The sequence below is a fragment of the Equus asinus genome, chromosome 30 (assembly GCF_041296235.1).
Source record: "Equus asinus isolate D_3611 breed Donkey chromosome 30, EquAss-T2T_v2, whole genome shotgun sequence".
Taxonomy (NCBI): Eukaryota; Metazoa; Chordata; class Mammalia; order Perissodactyla; family Equidae; genus Equus; species Equus asinus.
This window is the reverse complement of record NC_091819.1, coordinates 2,011,388-2,025,291: the sequence shown is the minus strand read 5'-3', so window position 1 is coordinate 2,025,291 and position 13,904 is coordinate 2,011,388. Positions and strand designations below refer to the sequence as shown.

Here is a 13,904-nt window from a genome sequence, read left to right as displayed (position 1 = left end):
AATCACTTAACAGCCCTGGTGCTCGTGACGGAGGTGAGCGGCTCTTGGTGGGAGCAGGGCAGGTGCGGCCGGTCCTTCCGGAAGGCAGCCGTACCCCACGGACGCCTCCAGGGAAGACCGCTGGGGAGGGGCGGCCCGATGGACTGTCACTTGCTGCCTCACAGAAGGGTTGGGGGACGTTGCTGATGACAGTTGATTCTGTTTCCTGGAGTCACAGGCTTTGAATTTACCTGAGGTGACTCCCCCTTGAATTTCAAGGCAGTTCGACTCTGCCCTGACTTTATGGGAAAACTCAGCTCTTTCTTTCGTCCACCTGAGCCTTCAGCAGCCCTGTAAAATTAATCTTTGGGGGCCGGCTTTGTGGCGCAGTGGTTAAGTTTGCGTGTTCCACTTTGGCGGCCGGGGGTTTTCCAGTTAGGATCCCGGGTGTGGACCTACGCACTGTTCATCAGGCCATACAGTGGCAGGCGTCCCACATATAAGGTAGAAGAAGATGGGCACGGACGTTAGCTCAGGGCCAGTCGTCCTCAGCAAAAAAGAGGAGGATTGGCGGCAGATGTTAGCTCAGGGCTAATCTTCCTCAAAATAAATAAATAAATAAATAAAAGAAATCTTTGCTTAGCATCACTGATTGACTCTATATATCTTAGCCACCTGCCAGAAAAAAGATGTAGAAAACACAGAAAATAATTTTTAAAATTATAAAACCATTAATAATTGTGATACCCAGAGGAAACCACTTTTAGCTTTTGGCCTGACTGGAGCTGTGTGTGTGTGTGTGTGTGTGTGTGTGTTTATCGTAGTTAAAATCATTCTCTACTAATTTTCTGTATTCTGCTCTCTTCAAGCATCTTCTTATGTCATTACATGCTTTTTTGTAAACATAAATTTTAATGGCAATGTAATATTTCATGGCAAAGATGTCCTATCATTTCTTGGACCATTTTTTTTCTAATTTTACGCTACGATAAATAACACTGTAATGAACATCTTTGTGCCACAGACTTTGCCCATATTCCAGATTATTTTCTTAAATATTGAATATAAGTGGAAACATTAGTTCAGAAAATATGAATGTCTTCCATGACTTTTGGTACTAATGTCAAATTGCTTTCTAGTAAAATTGTCCCAGTTGATGCTTCTACCCGCCGTGTTTAGGAGGGTTTTGTGGTTTCTGATTCACCATAGCTTTGAATGGGCTCCTTTCAAAATTCAAGGCACTTGATTTTTTAAAATTTTTTTTTACCAAAGTTGGATTGCTTTTGAACATAACAGAGACGGGAGAGAATGCAGTGCTAATGCTAAATTGTAAACAGATGTTATCCTGGTGTGTCGCGGTGTGTCCTTGTGTAGGTGACAGGACACCGGTGTCTGGTTGGAAGGGGCCCACTGCCATGAGCTAATATGTGCGTGCTGGCACATGGGCGCTGGTCCATGCATTCGAGGATGTGTGTCGTGCTGGCAGGACCTGTGCTAAGGATGTGGGAATGTGGACACGCAGAAGGGAGAGCCCGGAGTGGAGAGGATGCCCCAGCTCAGTGGGCGTCCGGCCCTGGTGGATCTCATATTGTGGGGGAAGCGGCTTCAATGCGGACTCCTGGGCCCTGAACCCAGACGCTTGGATTCAGTGGCTCTGGGGCCAGGCCCAGATGTCTTCATTTTCTATCAATACTCTCGTGGTTGTCGTAGTACGGGTGGTCCCTGGACCTCGCTTTGAGAAACAGGACAGGCACCAGCCTGGGCAGGCAGGGGACACCGTGAGATGGATGTCACTCTCCTTAGGGCAGTGGTTCTGAATGCTGGCTGCATGCTGGGATCCTCTGGGGTTGTTTTACAAATGCTAAAGCCAGCCCACGCCTCACTCCGTCTCCCCACTCCCTGCCTAGAGTCCACTGAGTGGGTCTGGGATGGAGTCCAGGCATTGGTCTGTTGGAGAAGTTCCCGAGTTTAAAGCTGTAGTATTCCAGAAATGCTGAGAACATTGAGAACCATTCTAGGAGCCCCCGCAAATGCACGATACCCAACGGAGACACGTGGACATGTGCATAGGCGTTCGTTCACCTGCCGTTCGGATTGGATTTTCGGGCTAAAAGGGCAGAGGAAGGGGTCGGCGTGCTTGGAGAAGGCTGGGACCCACATTGCATACGTAGGAAGATGGGTGACCCCTAGCTCCAGCCACTAAAGGGAGACCCAGTCGATTGTAAAATGGAGAACCAGTGGGTTTTAGGGGCCTGATGAGAACGTGAAGTGGGTCAAGATCTACAAACAGGAGGCTGCGGCCGTGGAAGCGCTCTGCTGCCCGCCAGCCCTGTGCAGCGTCTCTGTGGTTTCACCGTCCTCATCCATTTCCAGATCACAAGTAGAAATAAACGTTTAAAACAGACGAGGCTGTGTGCTTTTCTTTAGGGTCCTCCGGGAGCAGGGGGTTCAGTTATTTGAATTCTTACGGCAACTCTGAGAAAAAGGTCTTGTTACCTCTGTTTTGTGGAGGAGGAAACTGAGGCTCAGAAAATTTAAGGAGCTCGCTCGGGTGGTCAGTCAATGAAATGGGTCTGCCTGGCTGCCAATCGAAGGCAGGGAGAAACTGCCTGGGGGCGGTCCACGGAAACTTCCTTCCTGTTAGGGCCTCACGTCTAAACACAGATACACATCCATTTGTGCGTGCGTGCGTGCGTACACACAAAAGCAAGTTCCCCTCATTTAAATGTGTCTGATTAGCTCTTGTCTTTTTATATGACATATATATGCATAATTTTACATAAATTTACAAATGAAGTCATGCATGCTATTTTTTTCCTATGATAGCCTTTTTTTTTTTCTTTCCCCTTTTGCCTTCTCCTTCCTATTAAATCAGGCTTATACTCCACCCCTTCATCTCCCAGGTATCTCATAAACCAGCATCAAAATATGTATGCTTCCACATTTTCTCTATGCTCAAATAATCATACACAGGTACATGTCTATATCTATAGCTGTTTCTGTATCTATATCTATATGTCTGGGTGCATTTCTTACTTTTATCCCCCATAACTGCTCGTGTCAAAGTTGCCTCGAAAAAACTTGCAGAATGACTGACTTCTGGAAGGATAGGGTGTGACCCTTCCATTTAGCTTTGTCCTCTTTATCAGTTCTTCCAAATCCTTAAGGACCTCTCTTCCCTCAGGAGGAGGAAGGCAGATTCGAAGCCATCGAGATGTTTTTCTCCTCGCCCACCGTTTCAGCCTTTCTCCGTCTCCTTTCTCCAGCTACTCCAGTGCCCGGATGTGGCAGCCACAGTGGATGAAGTCACTGTCCACATCCTGGCAGACTGGTTCCAGTATGAGGAGCCAGCCACAGTGAAGCTATTGCTGCGAGCGGTGGAGATCTTCGCAAAGCACAGGAACATGGTAAAATGGGGCGGGGGGCCGTGGGCATGCTCTCGAGAGGTGTCGTCCCCCCGGGGAAGGAATAGAGAGATCTGGAGGCCCGGGTATCCAGTTATAGACAGGGCGGGACACACTCTTGGAATTAGAAATCGTCACGAAGCCAGGGGTAAGGGGCTGCAGCCATTAATGCTTTCTCCCTCCCAGGAAAGGGAAGAGGGGAGCCACTTCACAGAACAGGCCAAGCCGATTCCAGGATCCCAGACCGGCCAGGTCTCCTGGAGATGGGGGGCATCGGCAGGAACGATAAAGGCCATAGAGGGGGGGAATTTATGGGGATAGTGGAAGGAGCTGTCATCTCCGCTGTCCCCTCTTTACCCACGAGGACAGAAGGCACCTGCCCGGATGCCCTTTGGAGCAGCTCCCTCAGACGGCCACCCACTTAGCGGTCCAGTCCCAGTTCCGGGATGGGGACGTGGGGGGAGAGTGTGTGGCCACTGCTCTCATCCGTGGGATCAGATCGAGGTGAGAGGAGAGGCCCCGATGCAGCCGGAGTCCCCTGGCCTGAGCAGCTCTGGCCCCACAGGTGCCACAGCTCCACATCCTCGAGCCCTACGTGCTGAACTGCTGCCACTCCGCGGACAGCGACATCGTGATGGAGACGCTCCTGGTGCTCAGGTGTCTGGTCGAGAACCTCACCTGGCAGGACTCCTCCTCGTTCCTGGTGCAGCTCGCTTTCACGCTGGCGCCCTTCTTTGAGGAGGTAAAGCCCCCTAAGGGGACATTTTCCTTCTCTGGACATCGGTACAGGAAGGGAGGTGGACGGAACTCTCTCAAGGGCCCTTCTAGCTCGACTAGGATGCCATTCTCAGGGGCAGATTGCTCCCGGCCTCTTCCCAAGGCTTGTAAAGGGGGTAAAATGGAGCCAGAGAGAACGGCCACAGCCGGGGGCACTCGTGAGGCCGTGGACGCAGAGCAGATCACGTGGCGGGAGGGAGTGTGCATGGGAAGCGTGAGGTGGGTGGGGCGGAGCTTGGGGACCACCTGTCCCTCTGGGACTGCGTGGACTGAGGTAGAAGTGCCTTCCCCACGTGTGTGTGTGTGTGTCTTCTCACCCAGAAGTCAGAGCATCTGCGCTTGGCAGCCTTCGAGATCTATAGGAGTCTCTTGGCCAAGGTCAGGAGGAAAGTCCTCGTCTTCCCCTTGAAGCACCAGGTGCTCAACTTGCTGGTCCCCCTTGTGCTGCACATGGAGGATGTGAACATCGATGTGGCTCAGGTGAGGGGCTCCCTCTGGGGGCAGTGCAGTGGGCAGAGCAGAGAGGGGCTGGAGCTGGCCCACGTTCTGGGATGCATGGGCCGGCTCTGGGCCCGGGAGCCCAGGGACTGAACTGTGGCTGAGGGATGTTGCAGCTGAAAAAGGGCTGCCTCGGTTTGTAATAGGATGCTGGGTGTCCGCAGATTGGGTCCTTTGCCCTGAGGAGGCCTCCTGGAGGATGCTGCTAACGGGCGGTTGAATGGGGTATTATCTTCGCGGGGAGGGGTCCCTCCCAGGGACCTCAGCGGTGATATTCCTGGAGAACCAACCCTGAGGCAGGGGAGTGAGCATCCCACTTGGAGGAGCGAGACTTTAAGGAAATCTGTTTTCAGAGGGACTCTCTTTGGGGGTGTGAAGACATGGGGTGGATGGATGAGACGAGGAGGTGAGCAATTTCCTTGCTCTGGGTCCTGGGTTGTACCACAGCCACTGGGAGAGTCATTACAGCCGTAGTTTTAAACTCATTAATGGGGAACAGGGGCATCAGGGTAGCCACAATGCCTGGGAGAGCCCTGCCTGTCTCCTGACCCCCGGGTCCCTCTGCATGCTGGCATCTTCCATCCCACCAGGCTGGGCTCACTGCCGTCCGTCTCCCCTCTTTGTGCCCCTCTGGGTCCCTTCCCGGCCCTGCTCCCACACCTCCCCATGCCGAGCCTTCCTGTCTTTCCAGATCTGCCGGCCCATCCTGCGCCGCGTGGCCACCATACTGGGCTGGTGGAAGCTCAAAGCCATATTTGCCAAGAGGGACACATGGACCATCCTCAGAGCCCTGGTAAGCCAGCAGCTTGCTCAGCGCCCCGCTCTGCCAGGGAGGGCGGTGCACCCAGCAGTCCGGGTGGCTCTCCCGCAGCTTCTGGGGTTTGCAGCAGCGGCAGCCGTTTAATAGTGGGGTGCTCACGGAGCATCTGCTTGTGTCCAGCTCCCAGACATGGTTCCTGCCCTCCCACGGCTTCCTGTCTAAGGTGGGAGCCAGGAGATAATTTCGGAATGCTTTGGGAAGGGCTAACGGAGAGGAATATACTTTGGAGTACAAAGGAGGGGCACTCAGCCCAGTCTGCGGATTGAAGGAAGGCTTCCTGGAGGAGGTGTCGTCTTGGGGGAGGGGGAATGGAAGGCAGGGCATCACTTAGGCAAAGAGAGGGCATCAGGAGGGCAGCTGAGGCGCCGCCATACCCAGGGGTATGGAGCAAAGCCCTTCCTCTGTTCCAGGGACTTTCCACCCATCATCTCGTATAATTTGATCCTGGGAAATAAGGGCGGAAGAGCCTGGCATGTGGGAGCTCTGAGTGGCTTGGAACCATTAGGGCCAGGGCAGAAAACTCAGTGCCTACGAGCCCACGCAGGGCACGTTCAGCAGAGAAGCAGACTGGGCGGCCCCGGGAGAACGGGACCCCCGGGGGCCGTCTCAGGCCGTGCTTCTCAGCGCCGTCGGACGCAGCGCATCCTGTTAGAGCTCACGTTTACGAACACCCCCTCACCACCCTCAGACGAAATGCGTGGCCGATATGGCCTACCACTCCAGGTTGCGAAATAAATATAATGCCCTAACCCCAAAGGAGAAATAGGTGATTTTTAGTAATATATGTAAACCTGTGTATAACATTAGATCATGACGTGACATGCGTAACGTAACATAACATCGTACGACGTAAGTCGTAGACGTCCGCGCCGGGGCCCGCCCCGCTACGGGACGCGATGAAGGAGCTGGCTCCTTGGCCCTCTACGTGGAATCTCTGTGAAGGGCCCCGCGACAAGAGCAGAACGGTACAGGACTGTCGTGCTGGGGACGCAGATCCCAGGAAGTGTTGTCGTTGCGGATGTGACTGCCTAAGTGATGGACGGCTTTTGGTGAAGCTCAAAACAAAAGGAAATACGGTCTTTGCTTCATATCGCAGATGCCTTCCTAGAAAACCCAGTGCGTGTGTGAACTGGGAGAAAACCCTGTGTGTGTTTCTACAAAAGAGCAGGTCAAGTTCTGGGCACGGATGGCGAGAAACAGGTCTTTCTTGGATACAAATAGGCAGCGGGACGTTAGAAATTGGTGTACCCACCTCATCACTTTGACAAGAACGCTGCCCAGTTCCGTCATTCCCCCTGGAGACAGTCCGGCCTCCGGTGCAGAAGGCGGGGAACCACGCGATTGATTCTCTGAGAGAAAGTGGGCTCAGCATTGCTGGATCTTCCACTTTATTAAGAGAAGCGGGAAATCCTGATTTTTGCTGAAACTTCCCACACTGATACTGGCAAATAATTTACAATGTTTAAAACGTTGTGTGAAACAAACGAAAAAATCCGCAGGCTGGTTTCGGCTTGCGGACTGCCAGCGTGCAGTGTGGGAATGGGAGCGCAAAGCAGGAAGCGGGAGGCGGGGGCCGCCACTGTGTGGCGGAGGTTTGGGCTCAGTAAGGAGCAGGACGTGATGCTGTAGGCCACGGGGAGTCACAGAAGTGTTCTAAGCACAAGCGAAACAAGGTTACATAGCTGTGCATTTTAGACAGGTCATCTGGCCACGGATAAGCGGACAAGTTGACAAGGGACAGGACTGGGGCCTGTGCTCGAGAGGGGCCGGAGAAAGATGATAAGGTCATGAAGACGAAGACACGGGGGGATTAGCCAGACTTGGAGACTCATTTGATGTGGGGTGCGAAGTTAAGGTCGAGTCTCGGGTTTCTGATGGGGGTAAATGCCGGCGTCGTGGACTGAGGTCGGGGACACAGGGGTGGAGGAGATGATAGAGGCTCAGTGTTGTCCGGGTGGGGTTCGTCCAGTTTGTGGGTCTATCCCATTGGAGGCTGGATGACATCACCGAAGCTGGAGAGCAGGGTCGTGCTAGAGAGACAGATGCGCGAACACTGAGCACCCAGTGGGATGGTGACTGGAAGGAAAGCCACATGGCAGGAGAAGCGTGCGACTCAGCACGGGGATCCCAGGGAACGTGAGCTCCCACGGAGGAGACTCAGAAAGACAGTCAGGCCAAGAAGTAGAAGAGGAACAAGAAGAGATGGGGGTCACAGTCGCCAAGGGAGGAAGCAGTGAGCGGCCCACAGCGTACGGTGACTGTCGCACGGCTGTAGGAAGGTCAAGACAAGATGTGCCTGTTGGACTTGGACCATGGGAGACACTGGTGACCTTACTGGAGCAGGATCAGTGGGCTGGTGGGAAGAGGAGACCAGGGTCCGAGAACCCACGGTTTCCCAGGGCAACTTCAAAAGATGGGGGAGACGACCAGGGGACCAGGCTTGGGCTCCCACGGCCGTCACAAGAGCGGACCCACGGCTGCTCACTGGGGATGCTGGGTTTCCATTAGGATTTTTATTTGAAGGAAAGATTCTGCTGCCGGCAAAGTTTGAAAAAACACACCAAGGATCTAGCCTCTCGGTTTGAGAACTTAGATGCAGAGCGAGGAGGGAGAGTGGGAGGTTAGCAGGAAAGGCAGCAGACGGGGGAGGGTTGGCGGGCTCTGTGGAAGGCAGGACGCGTCATCCTCTGAGCCCGCAAAGGAGGGTCTGCAGGAGAGGGTCACTCCTAGGGGACACGCATGACACGTGGCACTCACTTCGAGGCCCCGTTTAAACAGAATGGGGTAGACGTGATGGGTTCTCTTGCAGCCTAAAGCAGATTACCATGAGATGGGAGATTTTAAGCCAAGATGTAAACAAAAAATATATTTTTTTAATTGATGTCATAGTTTATAATCTTGTGAAATCTCAGTTGTACGTTATTATTTGTCAGTCACCATATATATGTGGCCCTTTACCCCTTTGGCCCATCCCCCAACCCCCTTCCGCTCTGGTCACCACTAATCTGTTCTCTTTATCCATGTGTTTGTATTCCACGTATGAGTGAAGTCATGTGGTGTTGGTCTTTCTCAGTCTGGTTTATTTTGCTTAATATCATACCCTCAAGGTCCATCCATGTTGTTGCAAATGGCACGATTTTGTCTTTTTTATGGCTGAGTAGTATTCCATTGTGTTTACCACATCTTCTTTATCCATTCATCAGTTGATAGGCTCTTGGGTTGCTTCCACATCTTGGCTATTGTGAATAATGCTGCAATGAACCTAGGGGTGCATGAGTGCATGAGTCTCTTTGAATTGTTGATTTCAAGTTCTTTGGGTAAATGCCCAGTAGTGGGATGGCTGGGTCTATGGTATTTTGATTTTTAATTTTTTGAGGAATCTCCATACTGTTTTCCATAGTGGCTGCATTCCCCAGCATTCCCCAGCAGTGGATGAGGGTTCCCTTCTCTCCACACCCTCTCCAACGTTTGTTATTTTTTGTCTTGGTAATTATAACCATTTCAACGGGCATAAGGTGATATCTTAGTGTAGTTTTGATTTGCATTTCCCTGATGATGACTGATGTTGAACGTCTTTTCATGTGCCTGTTGGCCATCCGTATATCTTCTTTGGAAAAAATGTCTCTTCATATCTCTGCCCATTCTTTGATCGGGTAACAGACAATATTTAAACAATGGGATTCACTCCTCTACTCTTGGCAGTAGGGGAAAAAATGTGTGAGCCAAAGACTGGGGTGACTCTGAGCTTCATGCCTCCCAGAGGGAACGTGACCCCCGCGGCTGAATCAATCCAGGAGGGCTTCAGAGAGGAAACAGGGCTCCAGGAGCTGGGGGAGGGGGGAGATGTGGGGAGTTCTGACAGCTTTCTGCACGGCGTGGTCCACTCCAGTTTAGTGTGCAGACTGTCTGAGGGCAGGAGAGCTGGCGGGAACACCCTGCCAGACCCGGCTCCTCCTCTTCCAGCTGGAGCAGAAGGCAAACAAGGCCCTCTGGTTCCTGAAGCAGTGCGAGGCCCTCTTCAACAGCCCGCAGGCGCGCATCCGCCAGGCGGCAGTGTGGTTTGCAGGTACGGCTTTTCCCTCTTGTTGGAGCCCCCGTGTGACTGTCCTGGGTCCTTCAAGCAGCCTGGGGACCCAGGGCCCAAGGGCACACAGGGCCCGTGGAAATTGTGTTGGAGAACGGGAGGAAGACTCTTTGCACCGGCTCCCCTCCCCTGCAGGAAGCTCCTGGTTGGGTTGGATGGCCTTCCCAGTGCAGAATGGGCCGAGCCCGGGGAGGCCAGCCAGCAAAGCTCCCGAAGGGCCGGGAGCTCTGAGACTGGTGGGGACTGCCTCCTGTCAGCCCAGGGAAAACACCTCTGGAGCGAGGGGTCCCCCCTCCTCCCCCAGCCCAACTTGCTTATGACCCTTCAGAGAAGCAGGGGGAAATATGTCACCTTCGTGGGAAAGGTCTAGACGTGAGGCTGGTGGCCAAGGCCCGTGGTGGGAGGGAACCACAGAGGGAGGGAACGGGGTGCGGGGTGTTTGGGGCAGAGGCACAAGAGCAGGTGTGGCCGGGGTACCATGTGGGCCCACTGGGGTGCTGTGGGTGCCCCGTAGGCCAGATCATCCAGACCCTAGGCACGGAAGACACCAACGAAATCGAGGAGGCATACTCAGGTGAGTGGCACCGGGCCGCCCTCCCCCTGCGCATTGTGGAAGTACTGATGTTGGTGGGGAGGCTGAGGAATGAGAAGTGGGCAGATGGGCTCACAAAAATGACCATCCGGAGGAGTGACGAGGCGGGCTCATGTCCAGGGCATTTGGGTTTGGGGTGTTGGTTGGAGCCCTCCTGCCCTCCACGTTCACTCGCTCCCAGTGGCCTCCAGCCCCTTCGTCAGCCAGCACAGTTCCTTTGACTCTTTATAGGAGGGACACCCAAAGTTTCCTCACTGGAGGGGACACGGGGGTTCCCAAGGCCTCCCTTCAGGAGCCCCCGGAACTGCTCGTGTTGTCGTCCTCCCATTCTCCATCCGCCCCCTGGACACATCCCCCACGCTCCCCTCCTTGTCCTCTGTCCTGCCCTCTCAAGCCCACGTCCCTGCCCCGCTGGGTTCCCACGGGCTCGCTGAGTCCCGTTGCAGCTCTGAGCCAGAGGACTTCGCTCACAGCTGTTCTCTGGGCAAGGAGGGCAGAGCAGGGAGGCGAAAGTGGAGACGGGGCGTCCCGGGGCCCTTGGCAGGGGTGGCGTCTTGCTTGTGACTGAGCAGTGTGAACTCCAGGAGGAATTCTTGCTCATATTTTAAAAACTACCAGTCCCCACCCCGCCATGGCCAGGTTACCCTCCTGGCAGGGCCCGGCCCTCCTGCCCAGCCCGACAGCGTTACTCTGTTCAAAGCCACCCGATTTTGTGTCACAGCCCTGAGGCACATGCAGGAAGACGGCGACCCCATGGTCAGCTGCCTCGCCAGGCAGACCTTATACGTTCTGGAAGCCAAGGAGAAGCAGCTGGTCGACACCCCCACCTCCTGCTTCTGCAGCAGGAGGTCACGAAAGGGCTGGTTCTGAGCCTGCATCCTTGGGTCCCGGCCAGGACAAACGAGGCTGTGACAGCTGTGACAGTGGGGACAGGCTCCTGGGCCCTGCACTGGAACTGGCCTTGGTCCCTGCAGAATCTTTCCAATAAAAGGAGGAAGCATGGACCTCTGCGGAGGGGGCGTTTCCTTGTCTTTTGAGTCACTTCTCGGCTGTGCGGGTAGAGCTATTTGTGGGGGGCTGCCTTCTCTGCAGAGAACATCGGGGGCCCGGCCGGCCCCTCCCAGCTCTGCCCGTGGTCCTTCTCCCACCCCGCATGGTGCTCTGAGGCCAGAGTGCGGAGGTCCTTTTGAGCATCGGCTGGAACTACAGGTGGGAGGAAGTTGCTGTTGGGACCCACGAGGCACTCAGGAGTCCAGTTGTACCAGGAGGAGTTCTGGTGGAGGGCACAGAGTCCGCTCTGGCTAGTTTAAGCAGGAGAGAATTTCTTAGAGGACTTAGTGACTCATAACACATTCCGGGAGATCACAGAGTGTGGATACACCCGCCGGGGACGGGCTGCTCTATAAAGACACCACTGTGTCTGCCCTTTGGGGCAACACTTGGCCCTGGAAACCAGAAGCTCAGCCGCCGTTCCTCTGAAGAGCCAGAGGATTCCTCCTCCTACGCCGCAGGGTGGGCTGGGCAAGCGCCTGCGAGCTCCGTGGCTCCTGCTGGCATCCGTCTTGCCCAGGTCCGTCTGACAGTCCCTGGAGGGTCTCAGGGTCTCTGCAGGGTCATTTGCCACCAACTCTCTCACTCAAAGCCAGGGTGTCACCTGTTACCCCTGACCTTCCATCACCTGGGCCCTTGGCAAAGCTCTGAGCCCAGGGACAATAACCCAATGTCCTAAAAAGTAGGCTCCCCTGCTGCCAAACCTGCTCTGACTCGGAAGGGGCTCTGGCTACGACGAGGCCGACCCCCGGGCTGGCTCCAGCCCTCGCCCTGCAGCGCCCAGCCCCTCACCTGCACCCAAGCCCCCAGGAACATGGGGAGCCCCCCTCCCCCTGTGCTCGCCCTCCCTGCCCCTACTCATCCTTCCAAGTGGGGGCCATGCTCCTCGCAGCATTCTCTCGGCCTGGGCACAGAGCTGGAGTCACTCGGTTGTGCTTGCAAACAGAGCCAGCAGGAAAGCACACATGTCTGCGCTGTGGCCACAGGCCCTTCTCACCCCCCCCCTTGGCCTGGCCTCTGGGTCCCACAGCTGTGGCCCCGGCTGTCACCAGGGGCCTTATCAGCTGCCCTGTTATAGACAGAGGTGAACGGGATGTCACAGGACTTGGCTGTTACACGCATGTGCCCTTGTCCAAATCGCAAGCTGGCTCTGCCACAGGCATTACGGAAGATAGATCTTATTAAAAACCTGTTAGCAGGTCAAGCGCACTGGTACAGCACTCACTTAGAGACTGTTCTGATGTCCCTGCCAGTCACCTCCTCTCCTTCGTCAAGCCAGGTGAACAGGCAGGATGGGAAGAGATCAGACAGGGAGGTAATGGATTCCAGGGCCATCTCTGTCCCCGTATGACCTTGGCCGACTCTGTCGGCTTCTCTGGGCCTCAATTCTCCTCATCTGTAAATTGAGAGGGTTGTAAAAAACGATCTTTTAAGATGCCACCAGGCCCTGATAACGAATGGCTCCTGTCAAATTCTGAGAAGTTCCATTTCCTCGGGTCTGGGAAGCTGCCTCGTAACTTATGTCCTAAACAGATTTCTCGTCTTCACAGTCATTCATTTTACAAATTTTCCATAATAAGCAGATATTACCCTTATAATCTGGAAACCGCCCCCCCCCCATATCTCATATTAAGAGGATAAAAGACACTGTCACTTGACCTGGCATTCCTGCCTCACCACCCCTAAGTCCCTTGGCATCTTCAAGACACAGGGTGAGCTGACTTTGGGAAACCCACCTTCTGTGGCAAGCCCTCTGGAGGTCGAGGGAGGGGCACACAGTGGCAAGGGGGAAGCAGGGCACTGGAGGGGCTCCAGGGTCCCCTCCTGACAAGTGGGGCAGCTCCTGGGCTCTGTCTTCCGCTTTCACTCCCACACTCTCCTTGGCCTGTGGCCAGCCACGCCTATCTATCACCTCCCATAGTCAACACTGGGCTCCATCCCGTAGGGCAGGGCCCTGTAGAAGATGGGCCTGTGGGGAGCAAGGATTGGGTGGCGAGAGCGACATGGGTGGGGCCCGGTCAGCCAGCCAACAGCAACCATCTTCAGAAGCCACCCCTGCTTCTTAGGGCTGGGGGGGCTCCTGTGCCTGCCCGGGGCTGCACCTCCCTCAGGGGCTCAGGGTCCCCTGGCCCTTCAAAAGGCCCTTCTGCTTGAGGACCACCAGCCTCTTGGGCGGAACCTCCCTCGGGAAGCCTTTCTCCTCCAACCGCAGACTCAGGGAGCTCACCGGCTGGATCGTGTGTCCACAGCCACGGGTCTAGATAAGCGGCTGGGACTGCGGTGTTGGACGAGGCAACTTGGTTTCGTACTTGGAAAGCAAAGCAAAGAGAGACTTCCCTGTTTTCGTAACACAAAAATCAGAAAGTAAAGTTTTCAAGACGGGCTTGGCTGGTGATGATGACACAGATTGTCCCCTGAGGCCTCTGTTCCCGAGGGGATGAGGGGCCAGAATCTCCAGGGTTGGGGGAGTGGGTTGTGGTTATTATCAAAGGGAACTAGGACTGTTGCAGAAGAAAAGCCAGGTTTGGATGGTTAGTGACACTCCACAACCCAACCCCCCAACGGCCCGTTCTTTCTTCCCTTTACCCACTCACGCAGTCGCTCACTCGATGCCGCTTCAGCATCTGCCGCCACGAGGCCCGAGAGCAAATACAGACATAAATGAAATAAAATCATGAGCCTAAAGAAAAGAGGGTGAAT

The 13,904-nt window shown here is 54.7% G+C and overlaps 1 protein-coding gene across 1 annotated transcript; it reads left to right on the top strand.

Moving 5' to 3' along the window:
* The first annotated feature begins 3,067 nt into the window (after positions 1 to 3,067).
* LOC123282193 (maestro heat-like repeat-containing protein family member 2B) lies at positions 3,068 to 11,121 on the top strand. The gene is made up of 9 exons (XM_070501423.1): positions 3,068 to 3,091; positions 3,246 to 3,386; positions 3,949 to 4,125; positions 4,482 to 4,640; positions 5,350 to 5,451; positions 5,546 to 5,641; positions 9,442 to 9,544; positions 10,077 to 10,136; positions 10,876 to 11,121. The coding sequence occupies exons 1-9, from the start codon at positions 3,068 to 3,070 to the stop codon at positions 11,022 to 11,024; spliced, it is 1,011 nt and encodes a 336-aa protein (XP_070357524.1). The 3' UTR covers positions 11,025 to 11,121.
* Positions 11,122 to 13,904: the final 2,783 nt, after the last annotated feature.